A 24,381-nucleotide genomic window follows, 5' to 3' on the forward strand; every position below is an offset into this window, starting at 1 on the left:
AAAACGACTGGCTGAGGACATTTTACATGGTCTTCAGCCACCTTCACAAGCAAATGATTAAGAAATTTAATTTCTCACTGTTTCTGTTCCTGAGTTTTGAAGAACTGCTATCTACCACTAATTCAGATATGCTTATTCATTTCCCTGATTGATCTCTTGTCAGCACATACCACGCATAGGCTATGTGTTAATACCTTGCTTGAACTCTGTTTTTAATAGCACAGAGACTGTGCCATACATCATGAAATATACTTTCCATTAAAACACACTTCAGACTGTTTCAAAATATGACAACTATGCTACTGAATCTGCTTATGAGTCCAGACATCTAACAGTGGTGCAAGTGACTACAGATGATTTTATMTCTTCAGTTTTCTTGAAAACATATACTTCAGTGTATTGACAAGGTAAAGGAMGAATCACACCTTCCAAGACTTACTGTATCAGAGATCAGTGATCAAGTGTCACAGTCTAACCACTATATTCCTCTCTCTATGAGTCTAAGTYACATGTGCCTATCAGGGCTGTCATATAAACACACTCAGCACACATTATTTCAAAGCCAATGAGGTGTGTATTACTGTAAATGCAATAGGAAAAGCAGCAAGTAGTAAGTTCTTGCCATTAAATCCGTGAAGTAACACCCAAAGCAGAAGGATTGGGCAACATATCCAAAACAGATTTTGAATATTTTCATTCTGCTTCCATCATTCCTGCTTCCATTTCAATTGGAATGGAAATCTGTGCCCACACTAATAATGAATTCCGACCTCCTATAAATCCTTCAAGAAAATAGAGAAAATGTAGTCTAAAAGACTGATAGCAACAGAGATGCCTGGAACTTAGTCATGAAGGAACTGAACTCTGAAGAACTTAAGTACTTTCCAGTGATAATCAGAATGGCAGGGAGATCCCAGAATAAGAAGAGAGATCCAGAAGTGGCACTTCTCCACATTTGCATAGAAAACAGTCTTTGGAACACCCAATCATTTCTTTCCAAAATCCCTGATTCATCAAGGCTGGAAAGTAAAAAATTTTCATCAGAAAGTAAAAAATTTTGATCTAAACATATGGTCAACAAGATTAATGTAATCAAAAGCTGGTGACAAGTTATGGTCTGTAAGAAGTGAAACAAGATCTTTCAGTTCATAACAGATGCCAATGAAAATTGCCTTATAACAAGTGACTGGAACACCAAAAAGCTACATCAAAGGCAGAACAAGGAATGAAGTAAAGAGGCACTGGCCAGACTATCTTTAAACCTWTCTCCCTGCCTCCAAAATGCTTATCTCTAAACTGAAAAACTAGGTTAGAAAATTAAATAGCTACATCAAGAAACATTCTGAAGCCCACAGATTAAAGGTAAATGAAGACTTGAATATTCTGACCAAAAGTAAACAGAATTAAGAAAAAAGATGTAATTAAGATGATGAAAAAAGGKAAGTAACTAGCAAAGAAGCTGAAGGAAGTTATTAACTATAGAAAAGGAATAAACTGAAGTTCCAGAAACACTGTAAATAATGTTAAGCTTTTCAGATACAACATCTAAAAACATGGAATAATCTAGCCAATTAGTCAACCGAGGGATATAACGTAATGTGTCACTTAAGTGCTTTATCATAAGAGATACAACTGTGCTTTTTAAAAAATCAGTTTGGARCACAGCTTGAAATTAAAATAAGACAGATTTAAAAGAATAAAGGAAGGCAGCATGCTGGGCTTTCAACAGCAATTAAAGAGCTTTTCTTTGCTTTGTCTCCTCATGGTCTCCTCATCCACTAATCCTGAACTCTACAAAAAAACAAACAAACAAAAACAGCTTGTAGATATCTATTTCAAAAAGAGACTATACTATTTTGATTCAGTGAAGTATTTTTTCTGCTACAATGAGAATTAAAGTCTCTTGTATAATAGTTTTCTCCTATAGCTATAGTGCTTAGATTGCTTGAGTGCACATTTATTAGTGCATATTAGTTTCCTAATAAATCAGGGCAACAATGYAGAAGCAGTTCTGTTTCAGCTGACAAGTCAGAGCTGCAGAAGTGAATATGGTTGAAATCACAGATTCTTTAGCTACTGTTTCAAACAACTATCCAAGTCACAAGACCTGTGTTAACTTCCAGCACTGAAAATAATTTTTGCATTTATTAAATAACTAGATGACCATAAGCTATAACTTGTTTTTTTWAAAAAACAGATGATTCCTAGATCCTTCTTGAATAAATCCTTTAAGTTCTTAAATTCTATTTGAATTAGCTGACAAAGAAGATTTTAAAATACATCAGAACACACACAGTATGCCAATACAAGATGCACTACTGTTTCAGTTGCAAAAAGTAAAATATTTAAAGGATAACAAAATTACCACAAAAATGAACAGATTTACTGCCTCACAACTTCACTAAGAACTGGTCAATACYACCAGTTCAATTTCAAAAGATATGAAAAGCCTTCCTAAAAACCTGTCTACCACCCTATATCTATTAAGAGAAAAAACACTATTTATGAGTATTCTAAGGAGTGTTCCAGGGAAAATTAGTTATCAATTTGTAGGGAATAAATTAGCTTGCTCTATGCACTCTTGTATCACATCTTGTATGTRCTCATCTACTTCCAAATCCATCTGCCATAATGAACGGCATCACTTTTTCCACTGAGTGATAAACAAAGATCTGATATTGCCATTATAGGTCTTCAATAAATGTGCTTAGCAATAAAATATTGATAAAACATCTCTTCTAGCATACTATCACAGGTATTTTTTTATGGAGGAAATTAACAGCCATTTCTACTAGCAGTCTCTCATTTATTTCAAGATTTAAATCAATGAAAAAAATAGGACTTGTCTTTACAATAGGAGGGCTGGGCAAATGCTTGTGAGATRTTTTCTATGAGTTCTCTCACTGATGTGAGACAACTTAAGAGAATGTCTAATTGTCTTCTGTGAATATTTCAGCAATAAATATCACTTTCAGATGTTCTCGCTGTAAAGTTACGGTTTATAGTTTTAAATGTTTAAACCGTGGCATGAGAAATATGTATCATTAGAAAATGATGAACATTATACTGAACTTCATCATACTGGGAAGAAGATTCATTTTTTAGCTTTTCAGAACTTATGAGGAAGATTTAAGTGCTAGTTTTTCCATTACATTAAATATTTATGTTTCTACATAAGCCTTTCATCCAAAAGAGAAAAAYAACAACAACAAAACCCCCACACACAAACAAAAAAATGCCACACATCAAGAGTCAGATTTCAAAATCTGAGGCAAGCCTGCTAATGACATAACTTGAAAAATATCTAAATTTTCCATCTTCTTAARAAAAGCTACACTATTTTTTCCTGTTAAGTATTTAAGTTTTCAGTTTTTAAAAAGAAGATACTCTATTTCATTTGCATATCTGCATAAATTTTTTTGCTGTATTGTCAAAAGCAACAGAAATAAATACATTCAAAGATCAGAAAAACAATAAAAATGAAAAACTCCAACACAATCATAAGATGCTATCGTTATTACTGTTTTTATTTTAAAACCAAGAATGCAGTATTTTAGATGGCTAATATCACTAGTATAAAGAACCTCCATTAAGCGACACCTAAAACATCTTTTCCAGCTGAGACACTCAAGCTAAGTTTGTAAATTTTATACTGAAGAGTAGCATCACAGTTCAAAGTGCCAGAAGCACAGCATTCATTTCCTAAGCACCATCTGCTATTATCTTACTATTATCATCATCAATTATTATTATTATTATTATTATCATCAAATTAAAACCATTTCTGATATGTCCTAAAAAACGTAGTTTTTTTTTAATCACGCTTTTCTTCACAAGCCAGCTATTTCAGTTTAACTTGTTACATTTCTTTTGGAAAAAACATAGTATTCCAAGAGGCAGCCTCATAACTGCCAAACAGTATGTATTCTGGAACCACTGTAAACATAGTACACCGCAAGTCARTATTACGAAGACATGAAACTCTTCAGAAATGTCTATACTCTGAAACTCTATTGTACCTTGTATTTGAGGTGACTACCTAATCAATTGAGCACAGAACTGACAAGTTGTTTTAGAGTCTTAAAAACAAAAAACTAGCTATTTAACCAAAAATATTCTTCCTAGCAGTGGAATTTCATTTTCATGCTAATCAACTAGGGGAGATCTGGAATTCAAGTCAGAATGCTCATTAACATGAAGGTAAAATTATTTTAACAAGCAAAAGAAATCAGTTGCTTATTTCATTTTCCTCCGATTAGCATAGCTATACATACCGCTATTTGACATTTGAAAAAGATTGTTCTTCTCAAACTTCTTGAAAACACTTCCTTTTATTTCAACAAACTGCAATTTTTAAAAACAGTTAGTTAGTTCCTATTGGTAACAAACCAGAATCAACAAATTAGATAAAGATTATGAAAATCTGCAATATGATACATTAAGATGAAGAATGCTGAAAAAATTAGGGTGACTACAAAATAAAGCTTTTCCACACGCTATGCAAATATGTYAGAACAGAACAAAGTGATGCGGAAGCGTGGCATACAGGTATTTAAACTCTTGCATTTATTTACATGGTAGAATAGTACTCAGAGCTGTCAAACGCATACCATACTTACATTATTGGACATCATGATGGTAAGTAATGATTTATTGTGGGAGTTGAAGGCCACGTTAAGGGTTGTTGCTTGAACCATTATAAGAATGGCATGCAGRACTACAGATAACAAGATTAAGGAAGTATATTTGGAAAGAATTTTTCTGCACAACAGTATCAACAGAATCAAAACCCAGATTTCCTGTTTTGTTTCCAAAGTTCCTAATAAGAAAAAAGTTTCTCCATCTAAATCTAGATTTATGCCAAGACAATACTTAAATCTTCTGCATTACTTCAGTAAGTTTGAGACTTCATCCAGCACAATACAAAACTAGCTCAACACAAACGTATTTCTGTTCTAACATTCATACATGCAYGCTACATTTCCTTCAGCTCTGTAGCATGTATAATGTACCCACAGTGCTTTGTAACACATAACAAACTAGTAACTATTTTAGGACATTAAARTTATGTTCTAAAAGAGTTTGATGGCATCAGAAAGGAGAAATAGCAATATACGCTGGAGAAAAAAAAAAAGGATCTGAGATACAGGAATAGCATAGGGATTTCACAGAAAACAGAGGAAAGCACAGTAATTCTAGATATATTACCACATCTACCAAACTATTTATTTATTTATTTATTTAGCAGGCCATCTTTATAAGTTCACTTTAGGGTTACTTCACTACAGAATAGTTAGAGTTTCTTAYTAGCATGTGCTTGCCTCTTTATGCACTTCACTACATTAAGCACACGCTCCAGCTGCTGAAGCCTGGGCATCTCTAAGTAGCATGTATTTGGTCTTCACATAACCTACTCTTAACCATCTGCTTAAATGAATTAAATGATCTGTTGGAAGTTAATTTCTTGATTGCCTGTATTTACCATTCCTTGGTTCAAATCATGAAGTGGTTCTGAGTACAAAAAACAAAAACAAACAAACAAAMAAAAMMCCCAAACCATATTCCTTACATAGAAAACTAAACCAAAATATGTGCTCCAATCATTAATAGTGTAGGGGACCAATCAGGTTAGGATAAGACTGAAGAAACTTTCGCCTCCTGAACAAACATATATAGTGCAGACATTAAGGCTTCAGCATCAACTGTTTCTCTCTACCAATTCWTTTTATTTTATTAATATCACTTACTAACATAGACACAGCCCAAGAGAGTATGTTTAATGGAACAAGTCTCAYAGTGATACCAAATTAATCTCACTTGCTTTTCCTTAAGGAAAATTATCTCTACAGGTAAAATTTTAGCTAACCTCACCATTACAACAGCTCTTTAAAAAGGCCTGACTCTAAATGCTCCTGGATCAAACTCAGTATATTTTATCATGTTTGTTGCAAACAWATACAGATGGTTAGCCCAATCACTGAAATATCAGCTATCAGAGAATCAAGAAAGCTGCCATTTATATTATCACAGTAAATAAGACCGTGTTCTGCGCACCTAGTAAATGAATTCCTGTTAAGCCTATCTGAAGATATCAAAGCCTGGAACTATTTCATTGCTTCATCCAATGTGTAATTAATAGTAATGAACTTGCTTGTTTAATTCACATCGCCTTGTTTGTTTACTGAACTATGGTCATCTTGTGTCACGTAATACAGACGGGTTCTGAGTCAGTGGAAAGAAGTGCTGACAACCCTGAGCACTGCTAAAAGCAGATGCAAGATAGTCTTTTAAAATTCCAGTACCTCACAACTCATTTCCATATGCTTAAGTCTACAACCATTGGTTATTGCTACTTTGGCAGTTAAAGATGAACAAGACTAACCTATATTTATGCTAAATATGAGGCCAATTAGTTCCCTTCTTGCTGAAAGAATGTAAGTACCCATACTGTATAAAAAGGCCTACAAATATTCCCTCCTCCYCAAAAGCTTTGTCCTCACACCRAGAATTAGGCTGTTCTGCTTGCATCCTACTATAATCACTTCAGACAAATTAGAAGCTAATAAAGAGAAAGCATGCAAGCATTAAAGTTACTAYGCTTTCAAGAAAATATTTTCAAAGATACATGGTTAAAACATTCCAGTAAGTAACAAACATACTGTCCTGAACACGTCCTGTGACCCAAAAATATTTAGCACAAAAGAGAATTAAGTTTCTCAAAATACCAACTACTGTCTTCTATTTTCTACATTTCAAGTATTAATAATGTTGTCTACTACTATAGTAGAATACTACTTTGAAGGTTTTTTTTTAAAAGCACGTAATTTTTTTTAACRTAACAGTGGCAATTTTGAAATTAAACAGACCTTAATTCCAGAATATAATAAAACTTCCAAGTATATTTGAAGAAAATAATTCAAAACAATTACTGTAAATTCTTTAATCTAGAAAGTTTTGCAATTTGCTGAAGACAAAAAGGATACAGACATAAAGCACTGCCATGAAGAAGTGAGGAATCACACCTATATGAGCTCTTTTTCTCTCCTTAGGTTCTGTAGCCGTCCAATACAGAGCATCCAAAATATCTTGTCCAAATGAAGAAAACAGACGATCTGCCACCTAAACAAGAATATCTTTTTACTTCCTAAAAGCAATGATTTTTTTCCCTTCAAGATATTTGTATATTCCACCATGATACATCCCTACCTAAAAATAAATAAATAAACAAATTTCACATCTTTTTCACTTCTTGTTTCAAGAAGGGAAAACTAGTTTAGAACTACAAACATCCAAAGTGCAATCCAGAGAATATATGCAGCAAGCAGGAAAAAAACTAGGCAGTGGTAATGCTAGAGACAGAAAAAAACAAGGACAGCAAATCAAGTTGGTAATTCAATACCACAGCAAGAAGGGTCAAATGGAATTCCATCAGTTCTCAACACTTCATAATTAGCAATCAGGTAAAGCTGAAGATCATTAAGAGAAAAGGCTGTGATACATTTTTTCCCCCCTCCTAATATTCAAGTTCAGTAATTTTAAATTCAACCTGTACAAGACAACTGGGAGGTGGGAGGTACAAAAATTAACTCTGCTTTACAAAACACATGTCCAGCCARAGTAAGTGCTACCTTTATCTGCTTACAAAACCAAACTGAAATAACTACATATTACAAACTGGTCACCTCTACTCAATAAACACAAATAAGTGATGTTTCCTCTTACTGTCTTTCTACAGGAGAAAAACAATTTTAGACATGTTAAAACAACAAGTAGCGATATAGAACTGAGTATAAGATGCACTTGCAAAAATTGAACCATATCACATTATCTAGAAAATGAGTTCAAAGGACAACATAAGTAGATTTAATTTCCTGGCTTTTCTAATTAACAGTTTAAATGTAAGGATACTGAAGAGAGAAATTATATGCTTTAACCTTTTCAAGCCAACATTCACTGAGATTACCTAAGATATGAAAAGACTGAATAAAAATAATTTTACTGAATGCCTCAACCTGCACTACAATCTGCTACTCTAAACATAATCTATGCATTAAAATGAATTAAGCCATGAGCTGATTAATTACTGTAACTCTGAAGGYCAAAAAAGTTGGTTCAAATGATATTTACAATGGCATTGTTTTCGGCTTTTACATTTTGTACATTGAGGTAGTCTACGTTCTTTGGTTCCTGCTCATTGTGATTAATAATACACCAGCTACGGTTACCTGGTGGTTAACACCCACTACAGAATGCTTAGAGTCTGGTAAGTTTTTGTCCACAATATTGTGAGGGTTTTATTAGGTAAAAATGGTGGCTTTGTTTTCCTTCTTATTTTAATAATCCTGTTTTATATCCAACAGTATAAAAGATATTAAAACCCACTACACAATATTGTTGCTTGCTTTTCCAAAAGTGACTTACCTAAACCCTATATGCCGGCTCCAGGCTCCAGCAGAATTCCATGGTGAGTGTTGTCACCAGCATAACGCACGCTAGGGCTTCACAAGGAGCAGGAGCCGGTGGGTCTGAATCTAAAAAAAGAGAAGTGCCATTTAAGCCAATTGTGCTGAGTGCTCCCCTTAACCTGGCTATCTGGAGCATTCAGCACATAATTTGAAGATTTTGCATTCCTTTAAATCTGTCCAGGACAATTCTCTCTGGACTTATCAACAGCCGAAAACATTAGGACATTGTAAACATCTCAATCAGTAATTTAATGAAATTAAAAAAAAAAAAAAAAAACTTCCTATTTGGACAAATTTTTGAAAGTGTAAATTTTATTATTTTAAGAAAATGCATATTTAACATGTTCTAATAAAAGCTTATTTCTTGCATTAGTAGTAAATATTTATAACAAAATTCCACTGAAGTAGTCTCCACAAGGCAATACTCAAAATGTTGAAAGTAGACTTTCGACCAAATTTTTCAGAGGGATACCATGCCATTTGCTGCTAATATTGTGGCTGCAACTTATCCTTTCAAAGACAGCCTCAAAAAAATCAAACCAAAAACAAACAAAAAATATTCACAGACAAAAAACACAACCACCTCCCCCCGCCCATGCTGCTCTCTGGTTTCGTAAGCAGGGYTTTATAATAGACCAAGGAAATAAAGTACTGTTTCCAGCTTTCAACTCTGAAGTCTAATGTAACTCTAATAAGTATAGTAACTCCAAACAGTAAGAGATTTCCTTTTTTCCTGCTCCCAAGTTAAGAGCAGCTAGTACTTTAGTTGAGAAACATGTCTGGTTTTGCTAAAAATAGCAAAGAACTTCAGAGAGAGCGGGAGAGAGTGGGAGAATGTTTACAACAAAACTACAGTTAACACAACATCTCAGTGCCAATTTAATATTTTTAATTTTAGATTTAGTGAAAAACATGCAAAAGAAATAAAAATTATTACAACTAAAAGAATGGAGGTAGCTTGTATGACATTTGCTTCATTAGGGTATGAAGCCTGTTCCTTATTCAATATTCTCATTTCTCATGAGGAAAAACAAGCGTCTTTAGACAAAATATTTAGATTACACACAAGTGTAGCTTAGTTTTTAGTAGTCTTCAAGCAAAGGTACAACAGATGCTCAMACACAGATTAACACATTATTCAGAGATCCTGGATTACTGGTAGAACAACTCTCGTACACAGCTGTGAGTCCTCTGAACAGGYTGTATCACTATCATGTCCTTTATCTGAGATAAGACTGTAGCCATAAAAAGCCTACCAAAGATATTACTTACTTTGTGAATCACTGATTATACGAGTGGAATTAAAATCTAATGTTTTACATTAATAACACAGTACAAGTAGCTAAGTTTTTCCAAGGATTTATCTTTGTCTTACCTCCCAAACCACACATTTCCTTTTCTTGTTTTCCTACATTTATCTAACTTACTACCTATGTACTCAGGCTTCTGTCTKCCAGCCAGGACTGAGAGAAGTTAAGCAGTAATTTGTCTGTTCTTATAGATAAGATATAATTTCATAATAAAGTATTTAAAAAATGCAAATTCCATGCCTTCTACCCATCTTCCTTCTCTGTTCCCTCTCAAGATCTTCTGTTTCAAATCAACAGTTTGTTTGTCTCAATGAGTTTTTGAATACACACATTCTATTTCTTACACTTCAGTTTAAGATATTTCYTCTTCCATTCTCATTTCTCAGTTTTCATTCAACTGAATTTATTMATGAATTATAGGAAATACAAATACAAATAATATCAAACAGAAATCTACAAAAATTATTTTTTCATTAACTTGTCTGTTATTCTACATTTACATTTAATATAACGAGGATGTGTGTATGGGGATTGTGAGAATAAGAGATAGGCCAAATTTTAAATATAAATATTCTAATATCACAGTATTTTAGACATCCTGAAAAAGAGCATACTGACATTTCGATGCAAACATTCTTACCTCAAGCATRTTATAGATGATGTAGAGTTTTATGACAGACTGTCCCCTTATCAGATGATACATCATAGAGTAGTCAACATAGTGCATCATGAAGTAGCAGATGACCAGTATAACTCCTTTGAGAATGTCACATACCTGAGCAGGTTGCAGCAAACGTCTATCACTGAAATATAAAGTGYAGAAAGTTCCACTAAATGTCATATACTCATAAAATAGAAGTGTCATCAAGCCAACATGAATTTACATAAATATGCAGCTTATTACTGACTCTTCCCCCCGCCCCTACTTCCCAAAACACATGAAACATCCTACACTCTTGAGACAAATTCATAGATCATACTTGTGAATGAGACCAYCTTCTCTCAATTGCCAAAGCTACATCCATTTAGTTAAAATTTTGTATTTGTTGGGTAAGAATTCCTCCTTGGAAGGAACCTTCTGCATGAACGTCCTTTGGCTTTTAAATCACCATCCGTCTTCCAACCAATTCTGCTTATCAATTTGACTTTCTCAGACAAAAAAGTGTTYGCCTTATCCAAAAGAAAAGAAATGAAGCAGGCATATTCAAATTCAGTATAACTGATCAGATACTGAGGAATGGCTTATGAATAGCRCAATTCCACAGCTCTTTTCAGCCTGCAGCAGCCTCAACATAAACAATWTTATAGAGCTGGAGGTTGATCTTGACACAATGAAGAAGTTTTCTATCTGTAGTCCCATGGGTAACCAAAAAGACTAAYTGAATCATTATACAATTTCATTGTATAAATTAAAACTACAGAAAGCACATAGCTTTACCTCAACTGTCACAATATCAGCCAACACATCAGGCAAAATGTAACTGTAAACGTTTATTTGTCAATGCTCACTCTTAGTTATTTAGTATTAGTAGCATGCTAAGCATTTTAAGTCTTCAAATTAAAATCAAAGAGTTATTTAAAAATTAAATATCAAAATAAAAAAAAAATTCTATTACTTTTTTAATATACACTGAAAGGCTTTCAGTGAAGTTGCATTTTACAGAAGTTGCAACTAATTAGCAGAATACAAATTATGAACTTTAAATTTCTGTATACTTAAATAGAGATGAGACAATGCTCCCAAAATCCAAGAATGTGTTTGGAGAAAAAGTTCAGAATGCCCTCCAGGAGTCAAGACATTTCAGAGGCCTTGTGGGCAYGAGTCAAAAATCCCAGCTACATGATTCACATCCTATTTAAGTACAACATCATTTGCACTAGCAAGAAAGTTGTACTTTGGATTTCTTTGGTGCCTTCCATTCAAAAGAAGAAAATTTCAAAACACACAATTGAATCATACATCACATTACAGTACCTAGGAAACCATGATATTTTAATTCTATAACGGGAAAGTGTGTTATATTCATTCCAGAAGTATGAGAGTAAGAAAGTTTCTAGGACTCCCAGATCTACAGTTATATATTTTGACCATAGCGTAACAACTCCATTTAATACACACTTTTCTGTATAATCTCTGAATTAGAACCAACTRTACTCTGAATAATAAAATTTAACCTAGTTTAGCATATCAAACTGTTTAGGGGGGGCTTTCTCACCCTATCTCACTTTTCAAAAGCTATCAAAAAACAATAAACCAATCATGTCACAATATTTTTTCAGACAGTTCTTGACATTAAGTTTCAGTGAAGTTTCTTTCCATTYTTCCCATGAGTTTTAACTAAAACACTTTGATTTCAAAACAAGAAAAGCTGAAAGTCTCYACTTCCTAGCACTTCCAAAATTCACCTCTTATCTAAAAAATATTCTCTTGCAGAAGAAAAAATACTATCTACTCAAAAATTACATTTAAAGCTTTACTACTCTACCTAACTACATTTCARTGGTTATTCTTATTTAAATATACTAATATGTTAAAACATTACCAGTACTCAGTGTGGCCACACATTAATATATGGCAAAGGAAGCATGGCTAGCACTATTTATGCAAGAAAGAAAACTGAGAAGAGCCTGGGGGAAACAAATAACGCTCAGCTAGTTCTCAAAGTATGGCAAGGTACCATTTTTTATGATAGAATGGCACCTTGCTGAAATGCACTATTAAATGCAGCATGCTTATGAAGTTTCTGCAGCAGTCTTTCTGGAAGGTTTTCATAGGAAAAATGCTGGGAGGTCCACAAATCAATACAAGCTGAAATCTTGTTTGTAACCTTTAACATGATAATGTCCAAAGATGTGAAAAAGCTCAACTACAAGTACAGCTCTTGATAAAAAAACAAACAAACAAACAAAACCCATACAAAGAAAATTCTTTTATAGCAAGTGCTTCTCTTCCATCGGCTCCCCYCACTTGGAATATTAAGCAACTGCAGTTCCTCTCTATAGGCCTTTCACACTCCTACCTCCATCATTCAACATACAAGCATCTTGTTCTTGATTTAGTGCTTTATATCTGAGCTACCTGGCTCAAGTGCTGCTGCTGTTCAAGACCAGAGTGCAGCAGGGACAGAGTTACTCTGTGCTGTTAACCCTACCACTCGTCTGCTTTTGTTGATTTTCTGCAGTATGGCTCCTTTCTCTTGCATAAAACTAACACAGGAAAAGTTGATATTAAASTAAATTGTATCACTACCACAGCTGAAGACAAACTCAAAAAAAAAATATTACAAATGATTAAGCGCAGAACTGCTCTTCCGAGCACAGTATCAATTCTGAAACCTTACTTCAGAGGATACTACCATACAAAGATGCAAAGTCACAGACAGCTTTCCATATGCTGCAAAGACAAAGGTATTTTGCAAATATGCTGGGTACAGAAAAAGCTAAATAACTTTCACTATGGTTCAATTCAAAGGCTGCCCAGAAGGGTTACACCAGCAACACTGGATCACAAGAACTAAACTTTTGAAGAGCAGAGTACATTGAAATAATGTATTTGGTGAATATTAAAAGTTAGTGAATTTAAAAAATTTTTTTCAAAGGGTACTTGATTTAGTTTTTTACAAGTCTGTAATAAGGAAGGAACTATAAAAACTTAAGTAAACATTCCACTGATTGTTTTCAAAGTTTTAATTAATACATTAATTTTTTATTCAAAGTTGTGCAGTGTTATCCACATGAGAAGTAGAACCAACAGTAACAATGTGAAAACTTTCAAAACACACTTGTAAAAGAACACACAAAAATGTCCTTATAGTTTCAATTTCCTCAGTTTGATGACAGAAGAGCCTCTTGGTATCTCCATCCCATAATCAGCACAAGAATTATTGCAAGGGCAGAATACAGGAAACTGCTTTCTTGAAAGTGGAAAAGAACATGACCCTCTTGGCATTTAAAATCCATTTCGGTGTTCTTTTGTTAAACACACTTAAGAAAAACCTTTAGATTGACTAGACAAGTAATCCGGAGTCTATAGCTAACATGCTTCTAAGAGACACTAACTACGACTGCTTCATAAATCTATTAAAGCATTTCTTGTTCCACTCCATTGCAGCAGAGTCCTTTTCTGCTTTGGTTAATAAAATTTACAAAAGGATTTTGAGGTGTGGCTCTGAATATAATACCAGATAGAGATAACTGTTTCCCACAGAGAGAAGGAAATCAAGTAAATGGATTAAGCCTAACAGATTTGTCATCTTTTGGCAAACACACAGAAATACCTGCAAAGTCTGCAGTTATGAACTGATGTAGTCACTGTTCAGTGAGAACTGAATGCTGCTGTCTTATACTAAAACATAGGCTCTATCTATCTATTAATTACACTGGTTCAACCTGTATTTGTCAGGAATCAGTCCCATCCTTCCCACGAAGCTATTTAATACATTTAGAAACACACAGCCCTATGTGATGTCTCATGATCAGAAAGTCTTAGTGATCTCATTTTGCGCAGTATCTTCTGTATCCATTTTTCCTCAATACATATTTCCATGTATTGCCATCGGTAATTCAGGAACTATGTTCACACTCAGTACTACCATTGGAAAATACTTTCAAAACAATCTTGAACACAAAGTAATTTCATTAATACCACACACAATTTGGTAATGCAGTATTCATMATCAGTGAGTTCTAAAGAATCTTAAGAATCGAAAAAAAAGGCCAGTATTGTTCAAAGCTATGATAACTAAGATCCAAACATGGACAAGAAATAGATAGCATAAGTTTTGATGTTACTTTCAAAATCTTGCTTGAAAGAAGGGAATGAAGAGGTTAAAAAAAAAAAAAGACAATACTGAACTACTGCAGAAGTCCAAAAAAAACACTGAACAGCTATGAGAAGCTAAAAGAGCTTAAATTATTTCAAAAAAGCTGTTTTTAAAAAATATTTTTATGTATATATATTACACACACACAACTGTGCATGAAGGATGACAGAATAGAGAAGGGAAGTTCTCGATGAAAATTATTTATGTTTTTCCCTGTGAGTGGAAAAGGAGAACAAGGAATAAAGAACATCATGACAAACATTTTATTTGATATTGAAATGTTCTTGTTATAAGAGATAAAGCAATAAAAAATCTTCCTATAAATAATCAGAGGGTCTTTTCCTTCAAAGTTATCCCAGACATACAGTGAGGTAGCAGAAGAGAACTAAACAAACACATTTGTTCTAGTGTGACTTAGCTCTTGAAAGATATCCCACGGGCCCACAGGTCAAGATGCAGTACTTCTGATATCTGACTGAATTACAGAAATGAATTATGTGAATTGTTTCACAATTTGGCTATTTATTGAGCTAATTATCTTTCCAATCATAACTTCCACACATCACAAGCCAAAAACAAGTGGATTCAGTGTACTTGCATTGTCCTTCAAAGGCTTTTTATTAAAATACAAGATTTCTAACTTTTTATCTACTTATTTTCTCCCATTATTACTTCTAACATTTTTGCGCTAAGTCATAAGGTCTAAGATGCTCTCCCTTCCCACCCCCMCCCCCMAAAAAAAARRAAARRAAAAGAGATTACAAGTGATATCATTATGCTAAGCCTCAAATTCTCAAGTTTAGCTGTACTAGACTACCAAGGAACCAAATTTAATTGAACTTCTTTCTTCAAAAAAAATCTGTTTCTAGGAAAGAAAAGACTCATCCACTCTACATTTTCTACTATAYAAAAATCTTGCTTTATTTTTTAATTTTTTTTAATTATTACCTCCACTAAATCCACTGAGCTGTTTAAACATAAGACAATCCTTCAATATCCATAAATTCAAAATGAAAATCCAAGCATTCCTCCATGAAGAAGCCTACAAATAAACTTCCTGACATTGTTTAATACCAATTAGTAATTTAAGACAACACAGAAAAACATATACAGGGATTTYTCTGTTCCACGGCACATATTTACAAGATGTTTAAAATTACTCAGCCTTTGGGTACTTTTACCATGATGAGTGCTAACTGCCAAAATTCCACTGAATCTCCACTGAAACAAGTCCTTAGGTCTCTAAATAATACAATTATACAACTGCACGCTTGAGGAATAACGGACTCTTTACTAACGTTAGTGTAAGTACAAGCCTTCCTGCTTTACCTCGCTGTTACACCATCCTGTGTCAGCCTGGGCAGCTAAAAGTAAGGATGGCGCAGTCCGATGCCTACGACGCTGTGTCTGAGGCAGCTGACTTCATGGACCTGCATAGCAAACTTGTACATTGCACTGACTGGCATCAGCCAAGAACTGGAATTCAGAAAATAGCAGTCTATTCTAGCAGAAGCGATTTTTTTGAACGTTGTTCACAAGCTCAAGATTTAATACTCATTCTTTACCAAACTTCCCAGTTTATGGTCTTTTTAACTTAAAATATTTTGCAAATGCACAAGTCTAAATTTTTCCTCTGTCTGTAAAACCCTGCAATCTGTAACAAGTTCTGTCTAAAAATAAAATATATTAAGTGAGAAAAAATTAATTTCCCATATGAAAAAAATAGGGAAAGTTTTTCATTCTGCAGTTAYCCTCAGTATAGCCTTACCATCAAAATATCAAGTGTTCCTGCTACCCACAAGTTTGTTCTATATATTTTATGAACAAACAGAATTTAAGTTTTTAGCACAACTATTTGAAAATTATCAGCTGAGCTTATTTCAATATGTACATTCAGTAGCTACTCAGTGAAAAAAAAATGGTGCAAGAAACGTCTGTCATGAGCAACCTCCATTAACCAGTGAAAGTTTAATGAAGTAATTAGCTGTCATTTTCAAGGTATGTCTGTTCAATATCATACTCAAGTTTCTACACTGCACTTCATACACTACTGAGAGTTCTACCTCCATCTACTGGTTGGAAGAAGTTAGGTTTAAACATTTGTAAGGGATATGATCATAAATATCATCATAGAATTTATGATAGGTGTTTATAGATTTGAATAAACTATAATTCTGGCAATAAGTTAAATATTTTAATAAAAAACATGAACTTAACCATCTTCACACTACTTTAAAAGAAATTCTCTAAATAGGCTCCTCTAGCTAATAGCRTAAAGTGTTTTAGCACCAAGGTTACAAATTTGAGCAAGTATTTTAGTACAGACATTTTCTAATCTTATTTTATATTCAATATCAAACACTGTTTTTTGAAGTTAGACAACTACAAACTCTGAGGATTATACTTATTAACAGACTTAAGTCCAATTATGGATAAAGGGAGTCATCTAGTTAAACAGCTAGGTTTAGATGTTTTATTCTCCATTAAGTAATATTTATATGAAAAATCAAAAACTGAGGTTTTTTTTAACATACACAGTTAGTCTTGATCGGAGTCTTAATCCTTCAACATACATCTTCATTACTGAACTGTGGTATCACAAGGTTCTAATGTTATATGAGGCATTAAGAAGAATGAACAGRTTAACATGTAAGAAGAGGTATTATTTTCCAGTTAGTATATCAAGTAGAGATGTCAGGGAAAGCAAAACCCAAGCAAGTTTGCTTGAAAGGCAAGAAACGGAGAGCTAAATTTGCCAATATTAAATGGCATTTCRTTTTTTAAGCAATAAATGACCTCTACATGCACACAACACAGCACGAGACCATGCTAAGAATGAAACAAAAAACCAACCTTGCTGTTAGGCCCCCATGAGAGCTGTCTCAAAACAAATAAAAAAAAAAGTTTCAAATATGTGACAACTAGAATTAGCTTTCATTATTATTTTTTATAAAAGAAGCAGCAACTATAACTGAAGTCAGCAATGAATACAGGATAGTTTAAAGTGCTGTACTTACTATRCAGAGAATCAATTTAAAGATACCTGGCAAAGAATTTTTAATAAGCTCCCCAAAATTTCTCAAATTAATCATTACAAAAATGCTTAAAAATGAAATGTATACAAAACATAGCTATGAACTTGACTAAAGTATTACTTATAATAAGTGTATAAAAAAAAAGTCTAATGAGGCACTATAAACCATTTACAGCAGGAGTATGATTTTGCCAAGATTTCCTGTTTTTAATTGGGCTGAACTGGTACACTTGTACTCTATGCAAACATTTTAAATCTATTTGTTTTTTAAAAACACAATCTATTTCCACAGGGAAGCTAAGCTATATAAGAAAGTATGCCAATCTCATGTTGTCTTGTAAAGTGTTATRAACATCCTAGGTACTGAATATTAAGTGTTGATTTCTTTTGAAGTGTGTTGGTTAACCTAGCTATGCTATTCATTCGTAATCAGTTTGATTACTGATTATGTACAGATGTGAATTTGGCTGATAGCCTAGAAGAAAAAAAAAAAAAATCAGGATTTACTCACCAAGGAGGAATCCCTGTGACACCACATTCCATCCTATAAAGGAAGTGAAAGTGCTCTTCCCTTCGGTCTGATTTACAAGAAAGAAAGAAAGAGAAGATTGTAATGTTGCTACGCTACGCRCTGTTATGGAGAGGAAAGAGGAGCACCTGCTCTGAGATTACTACCGAAAATACTGAATGCACCTGCCTTTTTCTGTTTGCTGGAATGCCACACATTTTGGTGAATAAGTGCATTGCTTTCCTCATTGAACTTTACCAGACAATAGAAAGCATATGTTAACAGCTAGAAATAACCCGTAGCAAAAAATAAGCCTTGGGACTAAGTGTGCAACATGAGGTTCAAATTAAATCAATCTGGTAATATAAGTAAAGAAATAATGTCCATAATAAGAATGGCAATATTTTTTTCCTACGAGGCTTTTCTTCTACAGCCACCTTCTTGAAGTAATACTATTTTATTTCCTACTGAAAAAGGTAAATCTGTAGCTTCACAGGAGGGCAATGGCAAATTTAGGAAGTACATAGAATACAACTAAAATTTACTAAATCATTGCTGACAGGACCTGAATCTATTTCAGGGAGAAGAAAGAGTAATAGACAGCACAAAACACAAGTACGTATAATATATATCATGTACACAAAAATTTCCACACAGAAGAAAGGTAAGGGTCTTGTGAATCATTCTAAGAATSTTTCTTCACATACAAGATTCATAATCTACTTCTGTGTTTTCTTAGGAAAGTCTGAATCTTTTTTAAAAAAAGATGACTTTCAGAAACACCAGTCTTTAGTCACTTTATGGATGAGCTGTAAAATRTCTATAAATTTAACTGGAACTCTACAGTCTCAGCAAACAATTTTTAGCCTTCACATCATGGCAATTGCTTTGTTTGGTTTCRTTTTTAAATACAGAAGCTCTTCTACACTCCTACAAGAGCTTTTATTGGTGTAAAAGAAGCTTTCAAGAAAGACAAGAGGTTAGCTCTATTAAAGTTTTTCCAAAAAAGCAGAGAACCTCCCCGGAATCTCTCACTCTGACCTACTAAAACAGTCTCAAGCAAAAAAGGAAGACCCTGGATGGCTAAGGGGTAAGTTTTAGGAATCTAYCAGCAAGGATTAAATCAGAAGAGAACTGCGGCAGGTCCACATCTCTCTACCTTAGATTTTTTTTTTCCAAAGTACATGCTTCAAGTTGTTAAAGAATATTAACATAATGAGGATTAATTTGATAAGATTTGCAGAAGAGAATCAAATTTAGGACGCTTCTTTCCATTACTTGGGGGCAGATACAGCAGAGYTGTTTGAATTTTTTGTTGTTATTTTGGAATATTACTTTCCTGTTGTCGTTTAATTTTTTTTTTTAATTAAAGAGAGCACCCTGCTATTTATAGGACACAGCAGAAATGACGTTTCACCTGCCAAAATCACTGCTGTAAGATGATTCAGCCACTAAGTCCTGCCAAGTCTGACCATGACAATTTGACCAGCAAGGTATAGTTTGCTTCATGACAAACTCTTGGAATCTCCACGTTGAAGTTCAGTTGTTTTAAGCCTCTGTAAAATAGCTACGTTAATACCAATAGAGCTCCAACAAGTACACAGAACTAAAACAAGAGATCAAGTGATGACGAATTCTGGCAGTCAAATCACTGAAGCACTTGCATAGCCTATCCAGAAAAAGGAGACACATCAAGATATATTACTCTTTGTTCTCTCTCAGAGAGCTCTGTGAGACGAAATATTAAAACACAGGTCGGGGAGGTTATCCATTGCCCACCTGCATTTAAGCGCTGCACACAATACCATTAACAGGGATTAGTCCAGCTTTGTATAGAATGTGCTTTTTTTTTTTTTTTTTTTTTTTTTTTTTTTTTTTTTAAGAAATAAAGGGTAATATAATCTTCTAGGTTGAAGAGAGCAGAAAAGTTATGAGGAAAAAAAAAGAACCAAGGAGTAAAGTGGAAGGGAGATAGAACCCTACTCAATCACTTCACTGAGATGTTGAGAAAAAAGGCAGGATGAAGGGAGGAGCACTTTTATTTACTACACAGAATGGAATATGATGTGACAGGTTTGAAGAACAGCCAGTCATATCTCTCATTTGGAAGGGTAAGTTCACAGATAATCAGCCACCTGCATTTGTCAGTATCTTTTATAATTACAGATGTTTTACCTGTTGAAYTGTATTTAGTTACAAATACATAGTGATATCTTCTTCTGAACAATAAAAAGCCCAAATCTTATTTTTTTGATAAAACAAAACAAATAAGCATAACTAGAAAAGAAAAAGCAAAGTAYAGACTGAAGAAAGAATCATTACATCTAAAAAAAGTTTCTTTACATATGACAAACATGAATTGGAAACATTTTAAATTATCAGCTCTAAAACAATAAATTACATGAAACCCCAAAGTAGTGAATAAGTAAAGAGATGCTAAGGAGAGAGACTTCGCAACTATTTGAGAAAACTACAACACAAGAATCTATTATTTCAAGAGYTGTTACCAAAACAAAACTTTCTTTACTCAAGAAGGTCTTAGTTTCTTTGACTCTTACCTGCAATATTTAAAATTAGTACAGCCAAGTTGAATAAATTAAACAGAAGTCTATCCTGCCTTACAAATTCAGAACACCATCACATAAGCAGACTAGGCTGTAACATTGTGGGTGGGTATGCATGTGTGCATAATTACTTAGATATAAACATTATACATATGTATAATCTCTTCAGTGTTGTTCTCTTCAGTTATTTCAATAGTACCCTTAACCAACAATCATGATTAAAAATCTGAGAAACCAGTATGAGAAGAGCAGAAAATTTTCAGAAGCAAAGCTGAGTCTGTAAATCCGATAAATGAGGAAGAGTACAGTKTATATGTAAATTAAAAAAAGTAATAAAACAAATCCCAAATGATATTTTAAAATCCAGTTTACCTGATTTTTAATATTCTAACAATAGCATTCATATATTTGCAAGCAGGCACCTAATGTGGCTGGTCAAGTTAGAACTGCACAGCCATCAAATTGTTCTGTACTACAGGACACAGTAAGGAAATGTCTCTTTACATACCAAAAACCTTGTAAATTCAGCTCAAAATTAATAGCAGAATAAAATGTTGGAGACTGCCATCTAGTGTCTATTTTAAGCAGCACCCAAATGCAAACATTTCAACTTAACACAGTATTTAAAAATAGCATTTCTTACGATTARTATATCCTCTAATCAGAAGATACATTCTAAACTATACATTTAAAAAATTCACATAAGAGAGACCATACTCRTAACGCAAATGCAAGCAACCCAAAAAAACCCACACATACACAACCTCGTACTAACTTGAAGTCCATGGAAATCCAAAATGAAAATTCTTAAGTCCTTAATTATTCAAGGAAAATTACATCAATACAAAGACTGCAGTTCTTTCAAGTTACACAAAAAAAAATGCACAATCAGGTTTCATTTGAAGGGCTGGCTTCTTTCAAGGAATTAATTTACTCTTTGATTCCTGTGCCACAAAGCCAAGACAAGAACACTACGAATTAGCAACTTTCTTAGTATCAATTCAACCTAATAAGCAAGGAGTTAAGACTTCTGAAAATCTGTTAAAATTATCTTAATTAGTATATTCCAACATACTTTTTTTCCTTAAGATTCTTTAAAGGAAAAAAAAAACATACATTTTATATAGTTATACTTTGGGAAAAGATTTCTACAGAAATAGAAACAACTCTTTTTGGTAAAGGAAAACAAGTGAATTTGTTTCAACATTGTGTGTTATAGTGTCTTTCAAAAGAACTGAAAGAAGTTATCAACTAAAGCCTAAGAAAAACCTAAAATAGTGTTCAAATAAAGGTTAGTTAAAAGTATAAAACTACAGGATAAGTTTACATCTGTGTCCTAACCTGAATGTGCCCAAGGGCCACTGTTATCAAACTGCCACATGTGAAGAAAACAAATGATAATTAGAGTTAGCAACCAGGGGCAAAGCATAAGGGTACCACCTCCACCACCTTTGCTCTGGCCRATTTAGATCAAAATTTCTGCTTTATTGTGGTAGGAGTCATTAGTTCAAACAGCCATATAATTAAKCACACAGACAACAAACAGAAAAACATTATCTAAACACTTTCCTCTTAAATCAACTTACCGTAATCCATAGCAAGGTAGAGTAATGAATCGGAACATGGCCAGAAAAACTCTCAAAGGAAGCAGGGTGAACACATACAGAAAAGCATCCAGGCATAAAAAGATTCCAAAAAACATCAACTAGATTACAAAAATAAGAGTATATTAGTATTTTATAAAGAGCTTATCATAAAAAGTTTACAATTTACATAAGAATTCAATTAACCAAATAAGCAAAATACTCTCACTTGTCTAATCAGCTGAATTGTAAACAGACATGGTGCACTTGGAAGACGATTCAGCAAGAATTCTGAACTACAAGGTCCAAACAKCAGAAGCTTTTGCAGACTTCCAGGCCTCACCAACATAAGTCTATTCAGTAGATGAACTGCCCTTGKATACACCTGCATCTCAATCAACTGTGACTTTCCTCTAAAGTTATGTTAGTGTTTTTAACCTAAAGTGTRTAAAGCTGTTGGCATATGTCCATAGCCAACTTAGGCATGCATGCTTTCTAATAGGTTTATTTTGGTTTTAGTTTTTGCTTTTTTATTGCTTTTAGTTTTCCACTGACACCTAACAACTGTAATGGTTTTCCTTCAGGAACTATCCACYTTTATTTCAYACAGAGAGGAATCTAAAATATTAAGGGGTAAGATTACACAGAGAATATTGCCTGTAAAAAATAAGGATAAAGTATTTAAACTAAAGGCAAGCTCCCAAAACAGTTAAAGCCATTTCATTACAACCACAAGCCAAACTACTCTACAATAATTAATCTAGATCTAAGTTCTGTAATCAGAAATTACACCTAACTCTCTTCAAAAAACATTCCTCCTTCTTCTGCTCTTTTAATGGATCAAAAATGTACCTGAATGGGACTCTGAGCTTTTGTGTTTTTCTGTCAAAACAGAAGCTATTTTTTCTTTTTTTTTTTAAATGCAAGGAAAACCACGTAATTGTGCAAGCTTAATTGGCTACGTGGTTAAAACTAGCAATATCTAAGGCAGCTTATATATTCACAACAGATTTGCATTTTCAAGTCRTATGAAATATTGGTGTAAGATACCAGTATGGGGAGGGGGAGGGGAAATCCCCCCACACTCAAGTAACCAAAACACAAGTAAATTACTTTTGTTTCTATAAATATCTGCCACCAATATCTTTGCCTTCCAAAACATCTTTTTCCCCCCACTTGCCCATCTATCAGTTGAATGTCCTATGACATTCATAGTTGAATGAGCTAATAAATCACTAACACCTACCTTTCACTCTTTATCCCTCATGCATCCTTATAACTTTAAAAGTAATCCTACAGAATACATTCCAGTATATCTACCTGAAAACACATGAGACAACAGGCTTATAGGCACAAGAAAACTGCAGCCAGAGCTGTTGCTTTTCTCTATAACACTACTWCTACCAGTTCTGTTCTCTACTCCAATACCATATCACTGCATTAGTGTCCTTCCTGATAATCACTCATTCAGCCCTAGYAGTGCTCTTTGATGGATAGCAAATAACTCTGCATTTTCTTTTTGATTCAGATGCAGACTTATTCTTTGCCTGTGTGTAATTTTTTCCACATTCTACAAGCTTATATTAATATCTGCAGTTTACGCTCACRTCTTCATTTTCCCCAAGTACAATAGCACTTGGCTTGCACATTAACACCTGCCTATTAGAATATTTAGCAGTGTTGAATCTTTCACTCATTTCTGTAAGCTACAATGAGTAGCTAATAGAAGCTTCCACATGGCCTTTATGTTTTATATCACAACTATATTTTAGCAAAAGAGCTCRAAGACTATTTTTTCAAAATCAAATGGCTAAAGTTCCCCTAAGACAGCAGGGATAGGAAACAGCTTTTCATTTAGTGTAAAGAGCTTCCACTGCAAACATAGAAAAAGCTGCAGTGSAGTTATTGTTTATATTGCAACATATCTAACTTCTCTATACAAAAAGGGATKAAGAACGCAAAAACACTAATATAAATAGTACCCTTTTAACCATCAGGTCCTGAGACATTTTCACAAGGAAGGCAATCTTAACCCCTTGTTGTTCAGCATCAAATCAAAAGTTACCCATATGCTTTACTCTAAAGTCTTTATGC

General features: G+C 33.7%; 1 protein-coding gene across 5 annotated transcripts in view; it reads right to left on the reverse strand.

Annotated features, from left to right (window-relative positions):
* The window catches only part of TAPT1 (transmembrane anterior posterior transformation 1), a 46,517-nt gene that overhangs the window by 16,107 nt on the left and 6,029 nt on the right, over nucleotides 1–24,381 (reverse strand). For 3 of the 5 annotated variants that reach the window (XM_085304256.1, XM_085304258.1, XM_085304259.1), the window contains exons 3-8: nucleotides 22,291–22,409; nucleotides 17,452–17,475; nucleotides 10,416–10,578; nucleotides 6,984–7,119; nucleotides 4,620–4,717; nucleotides 4,275–4,344 (exon numbers count right to left, since the gene is read on the reverse strand). In XM_085304256.1, coding sequence (XP_085160382.1) covers nucleotides 4,275–4,344; nucleotides 4,620–4,717; nucleotides 6,984–7,119; nucleotides 10,416–10,578; nucleotides 17,452–17,475; nucleotides 22,291–22,409 — 610 coding nt within the window. Of the gene's footprint in view, nucleotides 1–4,274; nucleotides 4,345–4,619; nucleotides 4,718–6,983; nucleotides 7,120–10,415; nucleotides 10,579–17,451; nucleotides 17,476–18,143; nucleotides 18,211–22,290; nucleotides 22,410–24,381 lie in introns of those variants that run through there. The other 2 variants (XM_085304260.1, XM_085304257.1) reach the window with 2 other exon arrangements.

This window comes from Rhea americana, unplaced genomic scaffold (genome assembly GCF_003343005.1).
Source record: "Rhea americana isolate MKP2758 unplaced genomic scaffold, rheAme1 scaffold_205, whole genome shotgun sequence".
Lineage (NCBI taxonomy): Eukaryota > Metazoa > Chordata > Aves > Rheiformes > Rheidae > Rhea > Rhea americana.